Raw genomic sequence first — 19640 nt, forward strand, 5'->3', positions numbered from 1 at the left:
TGTTGTATTGTATTCAGAGCGTGGATCTCCTGAGAAGGGTTATGAGAGGAGAGATGCATAGATTGCTTCAGCGGTGGCTCACCCACATCACCCTAACTAGAGAGCACATTGCGGATACAACGAGTCCTTCTTGCTTTCGGTTTGTCAAGTGGGCTTGTTCTTAGGTCCCCAAATGTTGTAAAGTCTCAGTCTTCCTTCTGCTGTTCATGTCACGCGGTGTCTTTCTGTTTACTTTATCCTAATAGCCTTTTTGTGGATTTGATTTGCTGCCATAGTTTTTGCCTGTTCCAGTAAGAGGTAAGCTCAGCCTACTGCTGGCCTGTCACGACCTCTCATGGACCTTTGAACCAGTGGCGGCCTCGGATACAGGTAACCTCCGAAGGCCTGTAGACGGATAGAAGCGGCTAAACCTGAGTTACCTTAGTGACTACCAATAACTACTGGCTGAACCCCCACCAGCCTCTTCTAAACACCTGAAAACGAACGATGGTTGTGCTCTTGTTATTGAGGCATCTGTTTTGTTTATGTAAGAGATTTTGTATTGTGTCTCTTCCATTTTGTGTATTTTTGTGTGGATCCATCTCTCAATTGTTTGGTGATTACATGTGTCTATTATGAGTTTTATTACATATTTAGCTGAAGCTCTTGCTTTGAGGCTGCAAAGCTTAGACTGAATTGCAAAACTGTGAGACCTGTGTCTTCCAAGAATGGAGTAGGCATTGCGATCACTGTTAGACAGCGATCGTTGTAATATCAGGTGCTAAGACTGGGCAGCTGTCTTTCCAGAGGGCAGTAAAGATGTCCATGGTTCTCAGAGAATAGTCACGGATTGTGGAAACTATTGTTAGAAGGCGTCCTGAAAAGATGGTTTTGTAGTGTTTCTGGATAAGAGGTGCGAGGATAGTGTTCAAAGTTTAAACATCCATCTGAGTGACATTCAGGGCTCTGTTGGCCTAGAATAGAGCGTCCTCTAGCTCAGAAAGTGGTTATTGTTTGTGAATGAGTTTAGCTCAGGTGATGACAGGGAGTAGTGTATTCCCTTGTGTCAGCATGATGTGCACCCTCGGGTCTGGGAGATGGGAAACTTATGCCCAGTGACTCATGCTCTTAATCTCTTTGCAAAGGATTATGTTCTGTTGAAAGATCGTCCAGAAGATGTCCCCAAACCTCCAAAGAAAGCCATGGACTACTCTTCATCCAGCGATGAAATTGAGAGCAGTGAGGATGAGGACGATGAAGGAGACACTGACCGGCAGGACGAGAACAGGGACAGTTCTGGTGCCAGGTAAAGGAAGATGTGATGCAAACACACCCACCACCCCAGCAATTCCCACCCCAAGGTTGTTTTATGCTCATGTTTAAGTCTAAGCCAAAAGGTCTGGATTGTAACAAAAGTTGTGTGTGCTATTGTTGATGAATGCAAGAATTGGTCAATGTGTTGATGAATGGATGCATGAGGTGCAGGTTAAGTGACCAAATGCTTGGATGGTGAAGTGATTCTGTGGTTTGTTTGATTGACGAGTGAGTGTGTGGATGAAAGCATCTCTTCGCCCATTGACTCATTCTTGCTTTCACCAATACACAATTATTTCCACCTAGAATACCACATACTTAAAATCAATAGTCAAACCGAAAACAAGCTTTATTCGATTTCACATTGTAAATCATAAAAGCATTATAAGTCACCAAGAAGGGAGAATTTTACTTATCCACACTACTACAGACACACATTGAGTTGTAAGCCAGACCAGTTGGCTTTGTCAATGCTTGTTTATAAATCCAGCTGAAAGGTTGCATGTAAGTTAGCCTTAAATAATTACCCTAAAACGCCTTTTTATCTTTTATTAGTTGCTTTTCTTTCAGAGATGTTCTATAGTTCGAGACAGCAAAGATTAATTCTGAAAACACAACTTGCATTACTACTGCGATTGCGGTCAATGGTAACTCAAAAGAATGATATCTAGGGCTCTTCTGAACAATATTTAAATGTCTAGAGAGTGTAGCACGTGTTACACAGCTCGAGCTCCTGTGCTAATGTGAAATGCTGCATTCCCCATACATTCGACTGGTGGAGTGAAATGGCTCACGTTTGTTTCCATCGAGCCTCATGATGGTTATGCCAGTTGACATTCCATTCCATGCGCTGCATCTGACTCTAAAGCAGCCCCCTCCATTCCATGCGCTGCATCTGACTCTAAAGCAGCCCCTCCATTCCATGCGCTGCATCTGACTCTAAAGCAGCCCCCTCCATTCCATGCGCTGCATCTGACTCTAAAGCAGCCCCTCCATTCCATGCGCTGCATCTGACTCTAAAGCAGCCCCCTCCATTCCATGCGCTGCATCTGACTCTAAAGCAGCCCCTCCATTCCATGCGCTGCATCTGACTCTAAAGCAGCCCCTCCATTCCATGCGCTGCATCTGACTCTAAAGCAGCCCCTTCATTCCATGCGCTGCATCTGACTCTAAAGCAGCCTCTCCATTCCATGCGCTGCATCTGACTCTAAAGCAGCCCCCTCCATTCCATGCGCTGCATCTGACTCTAAAGCAGCCCCCTCCATTCCATGCGCTGCATCTGACTCTAAACCAGCCCCCTCCATTCCATGCGCTGCATCTGACTCTAAAGCAGCCCCCTCCATTCCATGCGCTGCATCTGACTCTAAAGCAGCCCCTCCATTCCATGCGCTGCATCTGACTCTAAAGCAGCCCCCTCCATTCCATGCGCTGCATCTGACTCTAAAGCAGCCCCTCCATTCCATGCGCTGCATCTGACTCTAAAGCAGCCCCTCCATTCCATGCGCTGCATCTGACTCTAAAGCAGCCCCTCCATTCCATGCGCTGCATCTGACTCTAAAGCAGCCCCCTCCATTCCATGCGCTGCATCTGACTCTAAAGCAGCCCCTCCATTCCATGCGCTGCATCTGACTCTAAAGCAGCCCCCTCCATTCCATGCGCTGCATCTGACTCTAAAGCAGCCCCTCAATTCCATGCGCTGCATCTGACTCTAAAGCAGCCCCTTCATTCCATGCGCTGCATCTGACTCTAAAGCAGCCCCCTCCATTCCATGCGCTGCATCTGACTCTAAAGCAGCCCCCTCCATTCCATGCGCTGCATCTGACTCTAAAGCAGCCCCTTCATTCCATGCACTGCATCTGACTCTAAAGCAGCCCCTCCATTCCATGCGCTGCATCTGACTCTAAAGCAGCCCCCTCCATTCCATGCGCTGCATCTGACTCTAAAGCAGCCCCTCAATTCCATGCGCTGCATCTGACTCTAAAGCAGCCCCTTCATTCCATGCGCTGCATCTGACTCTAAAGCAGCCCCTCCATTCCATGCGCTGCATCTGACTCTAAAGCAGCCCCTTCATTCCATGCACTGCATCTGACTCTAAAGCAGCCCCTTCATTCCATGCGCTGCATCTGACTCTAAAGCAGCCCCCTCCATTCCATGCGCTGCATCTGACTCTAAAGCAGCCCCCTCCATTCCATGCGCTGCATCTGACTCTAAAGCAGCCCCTCCATTCCATGCGCTGCATCTGACTCTAAAGCAGCCCCCTCCATTCCATGCGCTGCATCTGACTCTAAAGCAGCCCCTCCATTCCATGCGCTGCATCTGACTCTAAAGCAGCCCCTCCATTCCATGCGCTGCATCTGACTCTAAAGCAGCCCCCTCTGACAAGGCTCTAAGAGGAAGACTTGTTTTGAAGATGCCTCTGTGTGCTTTGTAGCTTTCCAAGGCTTGGTGTCTTCACTTGGGTGCCGTCCAGCCTTCTACGCCTGATCTGCCTTGCGTCGGAAAGGTAGGTAGGTGTGCTAGGTGCACTGCGCATGCTGAGGGTTCTCCCCACCTACCAGTGCTGCTGCTTCCCAACTTCACAACTGATCGCCTGAACTCAGAACCGAAACGTAAATTGAATCCCACACCTCCAGAAAACTTGTGGCATTCTTTTAAAAAAAAATGTTATCACACGTTGGCATTAGGTTCATAAGATTATGGCCCTACCGATGGGGGTCTGGAAGCGATAGCTCCACGTGTACCAATGTGAACCCAAGCACCAAACAGACAACTGCATTTGAAATCTGCACAGCACGAGCGGTTAGAATGAGTGGTGCCCACAATTCATTTTCCATTTAATGGTGTTGAGGAATTTGATGATGAGAAACCATCCGACAAAGCTTACAGCACAGCAGGCGCGTAAGCCCCCTTTTTTTTTAATATGTCTTCTTTTTCACTTCGCAGGAGTTGCAAAGATGGCGACACAGACAGTGTGAGTACCATGCTGGTACATGACGTGGAGGAGTTAGTGTCCACCTCAGATAGCTCCTATGGAGACGGAACTAAGGTAACCCAACGGGTGAGTAAGTGCTCATGAATAGTAAGAGCAGATCAGCGGTTCTGTCATTACACTGTTTCATCTTCAGGAGGCAATGGTGGCACCAAAAGGGTACACTTAAAAAAACAATCAGAACTTTGTATGAGTGTTAGAGGCTGCTCTGGGCTTTCCTACAGAGGACAGAAGTGAATTGTTATATGGACTGGAGCGGCCTCAGCGGTGACCAGAGCGAACTGGAAGTGCTAAAAAGGAAATGATGCCCAGAAGGTTCTATTGCTTCATTTAGATGTACAATATAGAACCCTAATGCGCTCCATCCTTAAGGAATGCAGCACTCACTGGCAGCTTCTTGAGATCTCCCATCATGTAGAGCCTGAGACGTGCATGGTTCACAGGCAGATGATTGAGACCTCCCATCACGTAGAGAGCCTGAGACATGCATGGTTCACACACAGATGATTGCGATCTCCCATCACGTGGAGAGCCTGAGACGTGCATGGTTCACACACAGATGATTGCGATCTCCATCACGTGGAGAGCCTGAGACGTGCATGGTTCACAGGCAGATGATTGAGATCTCCCATCACGTAGTGAGCCTGAGACATGCATGGTTCACACACAGATGATTGAGATCTCCCATCACGTAGAGAGCCTGAGACATGCATCGGTCACACACACATGATTGACATCTCCCATCACGTAAAGAGCCTGAGACATGCATGGTTCACACACAGATGATTGCGATCTCCCATCACGTGGAGAGCCTGAGACGTGCATGGTTCACACACACGATTGACATCTCCCATCACGTAAAGAGCCTGAGACATGCATGGTTCACACACAGATGATTGTGATCTCCCATCACGTGGAGAGCCTGAGACATGCATGGTTCACACAGAGGTGATTGAGACCTCCCATCAGGTAGAGAGCCTGAGACCTGCATGGTTCTCAGGCAGATGGTTGAGATCTCCCATCGCGTAGAGAGCCTGAGACGTGCATGGTTCTCAGGCAGATGACTGAGATCTCCCATCATGTAGAGAGCCTGATTCATGCATGTTCACAGGCAGATGATTGAGATCTCCCATCACGTGGAGAGCCTGAGACGTGCATGGTTCTTACACAGATGATTGCGATCTCCCATCACGTAGAGAGCCGGAGACATGCATGGTTCACACACACGATTGAGATCTCCCATCACGTATGGTTCTCAGGCAGATGGTTGAGATCGGCCGCCACGTAGAGAGTTTGATACCTGCATTGTTCTCGTACAGATGATTGACATGTCCTGTCACGTAGAGTGCCTGAGACGTTCATTGTTCTCAGGTAGATGATTGAGGTCGCCAATCTCGTAGAGAGCATGAGACATGCATGTTTCACACACAGATGATTGAGCTCTCCCATCACGTAAAGAACCTGAGACATGCATAGTTCACAGGCAGATGATTGAAATCTCCCATCACGTGGAGAGCCTGAGACGTGCATGGTTCTCAGGCAGATGACTGAGATCTCCCATCACGTAGAGAGCCTGAGACATGCATGGTTCACAGGCAGATGATTGAGATCGGCTGCCACGTAGAGAGCCTGAGACATGCATGGTTCTCAGGCAGATGACTGAGATCTCCCATCATGTAGAGAGCCTGAGACGTGCATGGTTCTCAGGCAGATGGCTGAGATCTCCCATCACGTAGAGAGCCTGAGACATGCATGGTTCACACAGAGATGATTGAGACCTCCCATCAGGTAGAGAGCCTGAGACCTGCATGGTTCTCAGGCAGATGGTTGAGATCTCCCATCACATAGAGAGCCGGAGACATGCATGGTTCACACACACGATTGAGATCTCCCATCACGTATGGTTCTCAGGCAGATGATTGAGATCGGCCGCCACGTAGAGAGTTTGATACCTGCATTGTTATCGTACAGATGATTGACATGTCCTGTCACGTAGAGTGCCTGAGACGTTCATTGTTCTCAGGTAGATGATTGAGGTCGCCCATCTCGTAGAGAGCCTGAGACATGCATGGTTCACAGGCAGATGATTGAGATCTCCCATCACGTAAAGAGCCTGAGACATGCATGGTTCACAGGCAGAGGATTGAGCTCTCCCATCAGGTAGAGAGCCTGAGACATGCATCGTTCTCAGGCAGATGATTGAGATCTCCCATCACGTAGAGAGCCTGAGACGTACATGGTTCACACAGAGATGATTGAAATCTCCCATCACGTAGAGAGCCTGAGACATGCATGGTTCACAGGCAGAGGATTGAGCTCTCCCATCACGTAAAGAGCCTGAGACATGCATCGTTCTCAGGCAGATGATTGAGATCTCCCATCATGTACAGAGCCTGAGACGTTCATTGTTCTCAGGCAGATGATTGAGATTTCCCATCACGTAGAGAGCCTGAGACATGCATGGTTCAAACACAGATGATTGAGATCTCCCATCACGTCGAGAGCCTGAGACATGCATGGTTCACACACACGATTGAGATCTCCCATCATGTAGAGAGCCTGAGACATGCATCGGTCACACACAGATGATTGAGACCTCCCATCACGTAGAGAGCCTGAGACATGCATGGTTCACAGGCAGATGATTGAGATCTCTCATCACGTAGAGAGCCTGAGACGTGCATGGTTCACAGGCAGATGATTGAAATCTCCCATCACGTGGAGAACCTGATTCATGCATGGTTCACAGGCAGATGATTGAAATCTCCCATCACGTGGAGAGCCTGAGATGTGCATGGTTCACACACAGATGATTGCGATCTCCCATCACACAGAGAGCCTGAGACATGCATCGGTCACAGACAGATGGTTGAGATCGGCCGCCACGCAGAGAGTTTGTTACCTGCATTGTTCTCGTACAGATGATTGAGATGTCCTGTCACATAGAGAGCCTGAGACGTTCATTGTTCTCAGGTAGATGATTGAGGTCGCCCCTCTCGTAGAGAGCCTGAGACATGCATGGTTCACACACAGATGATTGAGATCTCCCATCACGTAGAGAGCCTGAGACATGCATGGTTCACACACACGATTGAGATCTCCCGTCATGTAGAGAGCCTGAGACATGCATCGGTCACACACAGATGATTGAGATCTCCCATCACATGGAGAGCCTGAGACGTGCATGGTTCACAGGCAGATGATTGAGATCTCCCATCACGTGGAGAGCCTGAGACGTGCATGGTTCACTGGCAGATGATTGAGATCTCCCATCTCGTAGAGAGCCTGAGACATGCATGGTTCACACACAGATGACTGAGATCTCCCATCACGTAGAGAGCCTGAGACATGCATCGGTCACAGGCAGATGATTGAGATCTCTCATCACGTAGAGAGCCTGAGACATGCATGGTTCTCAGGCAGATGATTGAAATCTCCCATCACGTGGAGAGCCTGAGACGTGCATGGTTCTCAGGCAGATGACTGAGATCTCCTATCACGTAGAGAGCCTGAGACATGCATGGTTCACACACAGATGATTGAGATCTCCCATCACGTAAAGAGCCTGAGACATGCATGGTTCACAGGCAGAGGATTGAGCTCTCCCATCACGTAGAGAGCCTGAGACATGCATCGTTCTCAGGCAGGTGATTGAGATCTCCCATCACGTAGAGAGCCTGAGACGTGCATGGTTCACACAGAGATGATTGAAATCTCCCATCACGTAGAGAGCCTGAGACATGCATGGTTCACAGGCAGAGGATTGAGCTCTCCCATCACGTAAAAAGCCTGAGACATGCATCGTTCTCAGGCGGATGATTGAGATCTCCCATCATGTACAGAGCCTGAGACGTTCATTGTTCTCAGGCAGATGATTGAGATTTCCCATCACGTAGAGAGCCTGAGACATGCATGGTTCACACACAGATGATTGAGATCTCCCATCACGTAGAGAGCCTGAGACATGCATGGTTCACACACACGATTGAGATCTCCCATCATGTAGAGAGCCTGAGACATGCATGGTTCACAGGCAGATGATTGAGATCTCCCATCACGTGGAGAACCTGATTCATGCATGGCTCACAGGCAGATGATTGAAATCTCCCATCACGTGGAGAGCCTGAGATGTGCATGGTTCACAGGCAGATGATTGAGATCTCCCATCACGTAGAGAGCCTGAGACATGCATGGTTCACCGGCAGATGATTGAGATCTCCCATCACGTGGAGAGTCTGAGACGTGCATGGTTCACAGGCAGATGATTGAGATCTCCCATCACGTAGTGAGCCTGAGACATGCATGGTTCACACACAGATGATTGAGATCTCCCATCACGTAGAGAGCCTGAGACATGCATGGTTCACAGGCAGATGATTGAGATCGGCCGCCACGTAGATAGCCTGATACGTGCATGGTTCACACACACGATTGAGATCTCCCATCACGTAGAGAGCCTGAGACGTGCATGGTTCACAGGCAGATGATTGAGATCTCCCATCACGTGGAGAGCCTGAGACGTGCATGGTTCACAGGCAGATGATTGAAATCTCCCATCACGTGGAGAGCCTGAGACGTGCATGGTTCACACACAGATGGTTGAGATCGGCCGCCACGCAGAGAGTTTGTTACCTGCATTGTTCTCGTACAGATGATTGAGATGTCCTGTCACATAGAGAGCCTGAGACGTTCATTGTTCTCAGGTAGATGATTGAGGTCGCCCCTCTCGTAGAGAGCCTGAGACATGCATGGTTCACACACACTATTGAGATCTCCCATCACATAGAGAGCCTGAGACATGCATCGATCACACACAGATGATTGAGACCTCCCATCAGGTAGAGAGCCTGAGACCTGCATGGTTCTCAGGCAGATGGTTGAGATCGGCCGCTACGCAGAGAGTTTGATACCTGCATTGTTCTCATACAGATGATTGACATCTCATGTCACATAGAGAGCCTGAGACATTCATTGTTCTCAAGCAGATGATTGAGATCTCCCATCACGTAGAGAGCCTGAGACATGCATGGTTCACACACAGATGATTGAGATCTCCCATCACGTAGAGAGCCTGAGACATGCATGGTTCCCACACAGATGATTGAGATCTCCCATCACGTAGAGAGCCTGAGACATGCATGGTTCACACACACGATTGAGATCTCCCATCATGTAGAGAGCCTGAGACATGCATCGGTCACACACAGATGATTGAGATATCCCATCACGTAGAGAGTCTGAGACGTGCATGGTTCACAGGCAGATGATTGAAATCTCTCATCACGTGGAGAGCCTGAGACGTGCATGGTTCACAGGCAGATGATTGAGATCTCCCATCTCATAGAGAGCCTGAGACATGCATGGTTCACACACAGATGATTGAGATCTCCCATCACGTAGAGAGGCTGATTCATGCATGGTTCACAGGCAGATGATTGAGATCTCCCATCACGAGGAGAGCCTGAGACGTGCATGGTTCACAGGCAGATGATTGAGATCTCCCATCTCATAGAGAGCCTGAGACATGCATGGTTCACACACAGATGACTGAGATCTCCCATCACGTAGAGAGCCTGAGACGTGCATGGTTCACAGGCAGATGATTGAGATCTCTCATCACGTAGAGAGCCTGAGACGTGCATGGTTCTCAGGCAGATGATTGAAATCTCCCATCACGTGGAGAGCCTGAGACGTGCATGGTTCACACACAGATGACTGAGATCTCCCATCACGTAGAGAGCCTGAGACGTGCATGGTTCACGGGCAGATGATTGAGATCTCCCATCACATAGAGAGCCTGAGACATGCATGGTTCACACACAGATGATTGAGATCTCCCATCACGTAAAGAGCCTGAGACGTGCATGGTTCACAGGCAGAGGATTGAGCTCTCCCATCACGTAGAGAGCCTGAGACGTGCATCGGTCTCACACAGATAATTGAGATCTCCCATCACGTAAAGAGCCTGAGACATGCATCGTTCTCAGGCAGATGATTCAGATCTCCAATCACGTAGAGAGCCTGAGACGTGCATGGTTCACACAGAGATGATTGAAATCTCCCATCACGTAGAGAGCCTGAGACATGCATGGTTCACAGGCAGATGATTGAGATCTCCCATCACGTAAAGAGCCTGAGACATGCATCGTTCTCAGGCAGATGATTGAGATCTCCCATCATGTACAGAGCCTGAGACGTTCATTGTTCTCAGGCAGATGATTGAGATTTCCCATCACGTAGAGAGCCTGAGACATGCATGGTTCACAAACAGATGATTGAGATCTCCCATCACGTCGAGAGCCTGAGACATGCATGGTTCACACACACGATTGAGATCTCCCATCAGGTAGAGAGCCTGAGACCTGCATGGTTCACAGGCAGATGATTCAGATCTCCCATCACGTGGAGAACCTGATTCATGCATGGTTCACAGGCAGATGATTGAAATCTCCCATCACGTGGAGAGCCTGAGATGTGCATGGTTCACAGGCAGATGATTGAGATCTCCCATCACGTCGAGAGCCTGAGACATGCATGGTTCACACACACGATTGAGATCTCCCATCACGTAGAGAGCCTGAGAACTGCATGATTCACACACAGATGATTGAGATCTCCCATCACGTGGAGAGCCTGAGACGTGCATGGTTCACAGGCAGATGATTGAAATCTCCCATCACGTGGAGAACCTGATTCATGCATGGTTCACCGGCAGATGATTGAGATCTCCCATCACGTGGAGAGCCTGATTCATGCATGGTTCACAAGCAGATGATTGAGATCTCCCATCAGGTAGAGAGCCTGAGACCTGCATGGTTCACAGGCAGATGATTAAGATCTCCCATCATGTAGAGAGCCTGAGACGTGCATCAGTCATGCACACATGATTGACATCTCCCATCACGTTTACACCCTGAATAATGCATGGTTCACACACAGATGATTGCGATCTCCCACCACACAGAGAGCCTGAGACATGCATCGTTCACACACAGATGATTGAGATCGGCCGCCACGTAGAGAGTTTGATACCTGCATTGTTCTTGTATGGATGATTGACTTGTACTGTCACATAGAGATCCTGAGACGTTCATTGTTCTCGGGTAGATGATTGAGGTCGCCCATCTCATAGAGAGCCTGAGACATGCATGGTTCACACACACAATTGAGATCTCCCATCTCGTTGAGAGCCTGAGACGTGCATGGTTCACACACAGATGATTGAGACCTCCTATCAGGTAGAGCGCCTGAGACCTGCATGGTTCTCAGGCAGATGGTTGAGATCGGCCGCCACGTAGACAGTTTGATACCTGCATTGTTCTCGTACAGATGATTGACATGTCCTGTCACGTAGAGAGCCTGAGACGTTCATTGTTCTCAGGTAGATGATTGAGCTCGCCCATCTCGTACAGTGCCTGAGACGTGCATGTTTCACTCCCAGATGATTGAGATCTCCCATCACGTAGAGAGCCTGAGACCTGCATTGGTCACACACAGATGATTGAGATATCCCATCTCGTACAGTGCCTGAGACGTGCATGTTTCACTCCCAGATGATTGAAATCTCCCATCACGTAGTGAGCCTGAGACATGCATGGTTCACAGGCAGATGATTGAAACCTCCCATCACGTAGTGAGCCTGAGACATGCGTGGTTCACAGGCATTTGATTGAAATCTCCCATCACGTAGTGAGCTTGAGACGTGCATGGTTCACAGGCAGATGATTGAAATCTCCCATCACGTAGAGAGCCTGAGACATGCATGGTTCACAGGCAGATGCTTGTGATCTCCCATCACGTAGAGAGCCTGAGACATGCATCGGTCACATAGAGATGATTGACTTTTCCCATCATGAAGAGAGCCTGAGACATGTAGTGAAGGACATAAAGAACAGCAAAGGATGGCAAGTGGTGCAGTACACCAGGAGCGTTTGGACTGTCGGGTGGGATGTTAGTTGATGAGCTGCAGCACCACTTCTTGCAGTCTGGGTAGTACACTTACTTTGTTGTATCCAGTAGAGGTGAAAGTTCACCAACTGTCCACATATCCCGTCCCCAGATTTCACCATTCCTGATTCCTGCCAGAATGGTGTGATCCTCCTGTTGTTTTGTCCTTCCTGTCTAGGTTTCTGTGATACCTGCACTTAAAGATTTGTGATGTTTTCTCCACATAGTACTTCCCAATATGTATAAAATATACTCCCCACATGGACTCTTTATAATCCAGCGTGAGGTTACCATCACCTCTCCTTTGCAGAGGTTTCCTCTTGCTGTTTTACCCCCCACCCCCTAAAAGAGTGACTTTTGAAGCACTGCTTCAGATTTCTCCCAACACATATGGATGTGTTCCATGCTGCCCTCTTCATCGATAGATGTCTAGTGTGAATCATAATTCTGTCTTATTTCGGTGTATTCCCTAAACCAGACACTTGTGTTCTGCTCCTTATTGAACAGACCAGCAGGCCCGCACTGCACAAGGAACTCCTAAAAAGGGATCAACCTTTGTTGAATTCTGTGCTGTGATACAGAGAATGCTGTGCTGTGATACAGAGAATGTTGTGCTGTGATACAGAGAATGTTGTGCTGTGATACAGAGAATGCTGTGATACAGAGAATGCTGTGCTGTGATGCAGAGAATGCTGTGCTGTGATGCAGAGACTGCTGTGCTGTGATGCAGAGAATGCTGTGCTGTGATGCAGAGAATGGTGTGCTGTGATGTAGAGAATGGTGTGCTGTGATGCAGAGAATGCTGTGCTGTGATGCAGAGAATGCTTTGCTGTGATACATAGAATGCTGTGGTGTGAGACAGAGAATTCTGTGCTGTGATACAGAGAATACTGTGCTGTGATACAGAGAATGCTGTGCCGTGATACAGAGAATTCTGTGCTGGTGTACAGAGAATGCTGTGCTGTGATGCAGAGACTGCTGTGCTGTGATGCAGAGACTGCTGTGCTGTGATGCAGAGAATGCTGTGCTGTGATGCAGAGAATGGTGTGCTGTGATGCAGAGAATGGTGTGCTGTGATGCAGAGAATGGTGTGCTGTGATGCAGAGAATGCTGTGCTGTGATGCAGAGAATGCATTGCTGTGATACATAGAATGCTGTGGTGTGAGACAGAGAATTCCGTGCTGTGATACAGAGAATACTGTGCTGTGATACAGAGAATGCTGTGCCGTGATACAGAGAATTCTGTGCTGTGATACAGAGAATGCTGTGCTGTGATTCTGAGAATGCTGTGGTGTGATACAGAGAATATTGTGGTGTGATACATAGAATGCTGTGCTGTGATACTGTCGCCTAGGCGCTGTACTCCGCCTTAGTATAGCAAGGATACCACGAGGCGACGTAACTGTATTAAGGGTTAATTTCAAATACGCTGGGACAGTGTCTTTTGCGGTTCTTCTCTTCTTCGTCTCTTGGGGTTGTCTGGTCGCCCTCTTCTCCTCTCTTCGGAAGTCGGTGTCTGCGGGAGGCCTCCGTGGGATATGTAAGGAAGGGAAAACACCAATATTGTAGGGGACCCTTCTCTCCTACTACGAGTTGAGGGGGAAAGGGGAGTGAGGAGTCACCGGGGTTCCTTCACCAAACAGCACACGTGGGACCAGAACAATTAGGTGAGTGGGGGCTCTCCTGACACAGAGAAATCAAAAGTAAACCTCCACAACCCGTGTGACCTCCCCACAAAGAATTCCCACCCCTTTCTCCCTCCCCGTGTGGTTAAGAAGCCCAGGACCCGGCCCTGTACCTTTCCCAGCCACGCTCCTCCAGGCGCGTGGCGGGGCGAGACGTGGTGAAGTTGGCCTCCTGGCTCTGCAGCTCTCTCCACTCCTCTCCGTTCGACCACCGAATCTCGTTCTCCTCTCTTCTCCTCGCTCTCCGTCTTCTTCGCTCCGCTCTCTCCTTCTCCGAACTCTCCTCCTCGGGCTTGCGCGCCGCCGTCTGTCCCGACTTCCGCCTTAGGGTGTTTGTTGGTCTCTGATTGGCCCGATGTCTGTGACGTCGTTGGAGGCGTTTCCGTAGTTGCGGCGAGCCAGTCCACGTTAAAGGGACCGCCAGCACCCTGCATAGAAGGTGTAAAGGGTCCGTCAGCGAGGGATTTGTCATAAGGCGCCTCTGTTTCTGGGACTCGCTGACAGATGCATAAAATGTTGTGCTGTGATACATAGAATGCTGTGATGCAGAGAATGATGTGCTGTGATGCAGAGAATGATGTGCTGTGATGCAGAGAATGCTGTGATACAGAGAATGCTGTGCTGTGATGCAGAGAATGCTGTGCTGTGATGCAGAGAATGCTGTGCCGTGATGCAGAGAATGCTGTGCCGTGATGCAGAGAATGCTGTGCCGTGATGCAGAGAATGCTGTGCCGTGATGCAGAGAATGCTGTGCCGTGATACAGAGAATGCTGTGCCGTGATACAGAGAATGCTGTGACGTGATACAGAGAATGCTGTGACGTGATACAGAGAATGCTGTGACGTGATACAGAGAATGCTGTGATACAGATTTACCTTCCTCTGGCTCAGGGTACCTTTGTCATCTGAAATGTTAAGTGCCTTTTGAGCTGTTGAGGCCTTTGTGCAATCTGGCATAAGCAGCAGGAACCTCAAGGGGCTTTTGCAGCATGGCTGGGGTCTGTTAGATAGGGGTTCAGTCTTCTGATCCAGCATGACCTCCAAACACTGTTCTTCTTATCAGAGAGTGTGCATGGTTTACCCACAGGAGGGTGTCAGTTCATTGAACAAAATACCCACAGGATAGAACCCTTTAGACAATGAAATATTTCTGTCTGCCTCACCCATTTCCTGGCATATACCAGCTGTGTTTAATCTAACCTAGGGAGCCGCTTCTAGGTGCTTGAGAGAGTGTTATTGTACACAAACACTTTTGCTCTTCTCATCCCATTAAAATGATCTCGTTATTTGCATTTTCACTAGCAGGGGTGTATTTTTTCTGTCCTATAATGGTATTGAATCTTCAATTTACTCCTACAAGTGAACTCACTTTCATGCTTTTTCCTCCAGCTCCAGTGGTAGCTTGCTTTCAAGTCATGAGACATTGTTGGTCAAGTGTGTTTTTTAGAGTAAATGCAACCATTATTCTGACTAAGCATCATGGGTCTCGACTTTAAATGGCCAAGTTGTTCCCTTTGCCAATGCGTGTTTACAGTGACATGCAAACACATGTGTCATAACTCATGCACACACAAAGTCTGGCAATTTTGGAATGGGTTTCCTTTTAATAGCTGCATGTGTCGTGACACTTGCGTTTGCGTGTCCATGCGTTGACACTCACGCCATGATGCATATGCCCATGTGAGCACTTGCATCATGACCTACATTTTGTTCGTTTGCTTTTTTTCTCACTTTACTGTTACAAGATGGCTGCCACCCATCTTCGAGTGGAATATTAGGGGAAAAAAACATTTAATAAAATACAGGTGCAACGGAAAGGAGGAAAGCCTTCGACTGAGGACCAGGTAAGTGAGATGGACAACACAGCCGTCCGATCATGAGCAAGAGGCTTGCCTCAAGCTCCTTTTCTACATAGGTGTGTGCGTGTGCATGTGTGTATAGATAGATAGATAGACAGACAGAAGATATGTGTCCTATATCCTCGATATAGGGGACCTAGGTTAAGCCAGTAGACAGCTAATGCGGTCTGTAGCCCAGACCTAAAAAGTACAAATATTGCTAATTATTTTGAGAGCCTCAAAGTTATGTTACAGAGACACAGAATATTAAAGGTTGTATGGTTAAATCAAAGCAGCTACAAATCTCAAATGTTATGACCAACAAAAAGGTAATGCAAAATGTTAATTTTTGATTGTAGTTTGAAGCATGATTGGTGCCTTTTTCCTCCTGTGCTCTGTGGGGCATCCATTGGTGGCCAGATTTTTATTTTAGAGTCTCACTTCCTACATTGCTGCTATGGATTTGCAATATCAACAGTTGTTAATATCGGGATGGCAGCCAAATGGCCTATAAGTTTCTTTTCCCCGCTCTTGCTAAGTTTTTTTTATGTCCTAAATGCTGCTTGCATGCCTTGTGGATGTTGTTTCATTCCTAAAGCACTAAAGCAGTAGAAAGCCAGCAGTGTCTGCCATGCAGACTAGTCATTCTTGGGAGGGCTTGTTGTCCCAGCAGCCCCACCTGTCTCCACAGGGGGTTGGAATGTAAACTGAATGGATGCTCCAATACAGCACCAAAGGCAGCCTTATTCCTTGGGTCACAAGAGTGGACATCTAGCTCTAAAGTACATGCATGAACAAAGCGCTTCGCTTGCGTATGCCGCCAAGCTGTGTGGGTGTGAACGTGTGCTGCATGCCGCTCTAGTGACTCTTGTTGTGGTTTTCTTCCTCAGACACCAGAGGAGGAACGCAGCCTCCTACACGCGGACAGTAATGGTTACACCAACCTGCCTGACGTGGTGCAGCCAAGTCACTCCCCCACAGATCCCAAGGGAACGAACACTTCTCCAGCCAAAGATGGCAGCGGGACTGATGTAAGGATGCAGTGCTCCACGGTCTGTCCCTTCTCCCTGTCCTCTCATGCACTGTCCGACTGTCACCCTAGTGCATTGAAAGATGGTGTGTTTACTCTAGGGTTTGAGGTTCCATGGGAAGAAGTGGTGCCTCTCTGGGCCTTGCTGGCGTTCGCTAGGAAGTCAAGTTACTAAGCGCAGTGAACAGCAGTTTGGGGGCAGACTTTCGGTCTAAGGCATTGGGACTGCATTCAGACCTGACATGTTACTATCCTTGAAATACATCCACACAGGAGATTTCTTTCCTCGATTCTTCTTAGTCATCCAGAGTAATATATGAACAAGAAAGCCGCACTGAGACTATTGTTCTTACAGATATTGGCCCACCGCTGTCTTCCCATGTGAACTACTCTTCCATGGAAAGTTGTAGACCGCTAGAAAAGGGGACTTGCACCAGTGAGTGCCTGTAACTCGCCAGTGTATCCTTGAGCTAGTGGGACCAATGGTGCTCAGACCTCAGATGAGGACTGTGACTCACTGGGCAGAGGCCCATGTTCAAGAGCTTGTCATTTCTGTGCTTTGTCTGTAGAAGCCAGCTCTGAGCCTGTGTGTTCATTGTAGCCGTGCTGTGCATTAAGAGTGCCGACGGCAACTCACGTCTTGAGTGGGAGGCGATTGCAGAGGGATTTCCATAGATGTATTGGCCCCTGTTTTAGTCATGTTAGTTTATGAATCATGGTCTGCCCCCCAATCCTATGAACATCCTGAAAGGGCAGACTCGGACGGAGTTTTAAAATTGATAGTTTGAGATTGTGTGCGGATGCTGGAGTGAATTTCCTATGTGCTGCAAATCCAAATATTTGATATTTCTCACCTAATATTTCCCTCTCACCTCTTTGCTAAATGGATGCATGCACTTGGGCTCTGGTGGTGAAGGGCTGCAGAAAGCTCTTCACATGTCCTAGAGAGAGAATTAGAATAGCCAGTGGCCTCGTGGTCATTGAGACAAAGAGTCCAATTCAGAATCTGTCCACAGAGTGTTGCCCAGATGAGCAGCACAGAGTAGTGACCCGCATCAGTCACCGCCCACTAGCCAATGAAAGGGAGTTGTTGCAAATACACTGCCCAATTCAAGTAGTCCGGAGGCTTTGGGTAAAATGTTCACTTACATCTGGGACTAAGAGTGGAAAAAATCTGAAATCTACTTGCAAACAGTGACTCTAAGGCCATCTTAGTAGGAAGGTTTCAAATGGGATTACCTGTAGGGAAAGAAGAGCGGGGAGCTAGGTTTGGATTTTTGGAGCCCAGTAGTTGTGGGGTATTAACCTTTGAAATGGAAACAGATATAATAATTTTGTGTGTCATAAATCTGACCTGGAATAGAAGCATTGTGGGACCAAGCATGTAAAGCTTGAAACCTGCAGTAGATTCCTTGTCTGTGCTTGGGGAAAGCGGTGTGTTATATCTATGCGCTCTTTGTTTTTTCTGGGAGTGCAGAAGGCAGTAGAAACAGTCTTCAATCCTTGCAAGAATATCCAGCGACACACATGACAAGCAAAGTGACTCATTCCGCACTGAGAGCAAAGCACCTTCATTATAAGAATGTCCTGTACTTGGGGAATGCCAGCTGTGACAGCCTTTCAGAAAATTCTCTAAAAGGCTTGGCTTCAAAACAGGTGGAAATTTGTACTAGGCTCCAGTTTTAGAGAATCTTAAATGTTTTTTACCCCTTCACATTCACTGTATGTGGGGCCTACTGAACCCAGCGAGACGACAGAGTAGCGTGAATGTAACGCTTTGAATATCTGTCCTTGTTGTCCAAGGTGACTGTAACTGCCCAGTGGCCAGTCCTATGCAATACTCCTTAGATGAGCATGTAATAAAGAATTAGAGCTTTAAGCATTCCTTACCTCCAACAGCATCAGCTTTTAAAGAGGTTAGATCTGCCTTTACCATGGAGTTTTGCATCTACTTCCCCTACATACACTTGGAAAACTGTAGTGAGCAAAGCATTCCATGCCCAACAGACTACAAATGTTGAATGCACTTTATTTCAGCTTTTTGAAATGTATTAGTAAGGCTTAGCTATTGCTTTTTTGTCAACCTGTTTCTCCCTCAAATGGGCTTACTCAGGGTGGCACATCAGAAAAACAGGCAGAGCGGAAGATTATTACCATTATAGGTTAGGAATGTCATTATTAGATTTTTAAGAGGAGCTTAATTTCTCCCCAGAATCTAGTAAGGTACTAGTAGTGGTTAAGCCTACAAAAATCACCGCTCAGAAATACAGTTAATTATCCAGAATACTTCATTGTGAAATTCAACTTTTGTTTCTCCTTTTTATCTGTTTGTCATTCTTTTCTAAGTCAGCTCTTTGTTAATCATGCAACAGTTTATCATTCGTTAGGGCAAATATTGAATTTTGATCTCATGTGAGTATTTTACACTCATTCATGCAAATTACATGACATAGAATTCAAACTCAAACTATATATACAACAGTTTGCAAATGCACTCTCGGGTCTTGTATAAAACTAAGAATCGTTTAAATGTCCCCAATTAATGCAGTGCCATTTACCCTTCTTATTCATCATTCATTGTAACTCTTCATTATGCCAGTGTGTAAAAAGAAAATATCTATTCATTTTAACAGACTCGTTTGAGTCAGTAGTAATGACAGTGGTCTTTATTATGACGAAGGACAAGTAGCACTTCTGATTTGATAGAAACAAGGCTGTCCTTCCTTAGAGTTAATAACAAGGAATATTCAGAGACGGGCATTAGTGCAAAAATGTTACCTTTGGAATCCTAGAGAATAATATTTCTCTACTAGGTTCACATGCTTGAGTTATTCCCAGACGCCAGTCTGTTAACCTTTC

The 19640-nt window shown here is 47.6% G+C and overlaps 1 protein-coding gene across 8 annotated transcripts in view; it reads left to right on the plus strand.

Annotated features, from left to right (window-relative positions):
* Nucleotides 1-19640, plus strand: part of MINK1 (misshapen like kinase 1) — a 965829-nt gene that overhangs the window by 789259 nt on the left and 156930 nt on the right. For 7 of the 8 annotated variants that reach the window (XM_085637899.1, XM_085637895.1, XM_085637898.1 and 4 more), the window contains 3 exons: nucleotides 1125-1285; nucleotides 4237-4351; nucleotides 16642-16782. In XM_085637899.1, coding sequence (XP_085494025.1) covers nucleotides 1125-1285; nucleotides 4237-4351; nucleotides 16642-16782 — 417 coding nt within the window. The remainder of the gene's footprint in view (nucleotides 1-1124; nucleotides 1286-4236; nucleotides 4352-16641; nucleotides 16783-19640) is intronic. The other variant, XM_085637897.1, reaches the window with a different exon arrangement.

This window comes from Triturus cristatus, chromosome 12, assembly GCF_964204655.1.
Source record: "Triturus cristatus chromosome 12, aTriCri1.1, whole genome shotgun sequence".
NCBI classification, from domain to species: domain Eukaryota; kingdom Metazoa; phylum Chordata; class Amphibia; order Caudata; family Salamandridae; genus Triturus; species Triturus cristatus.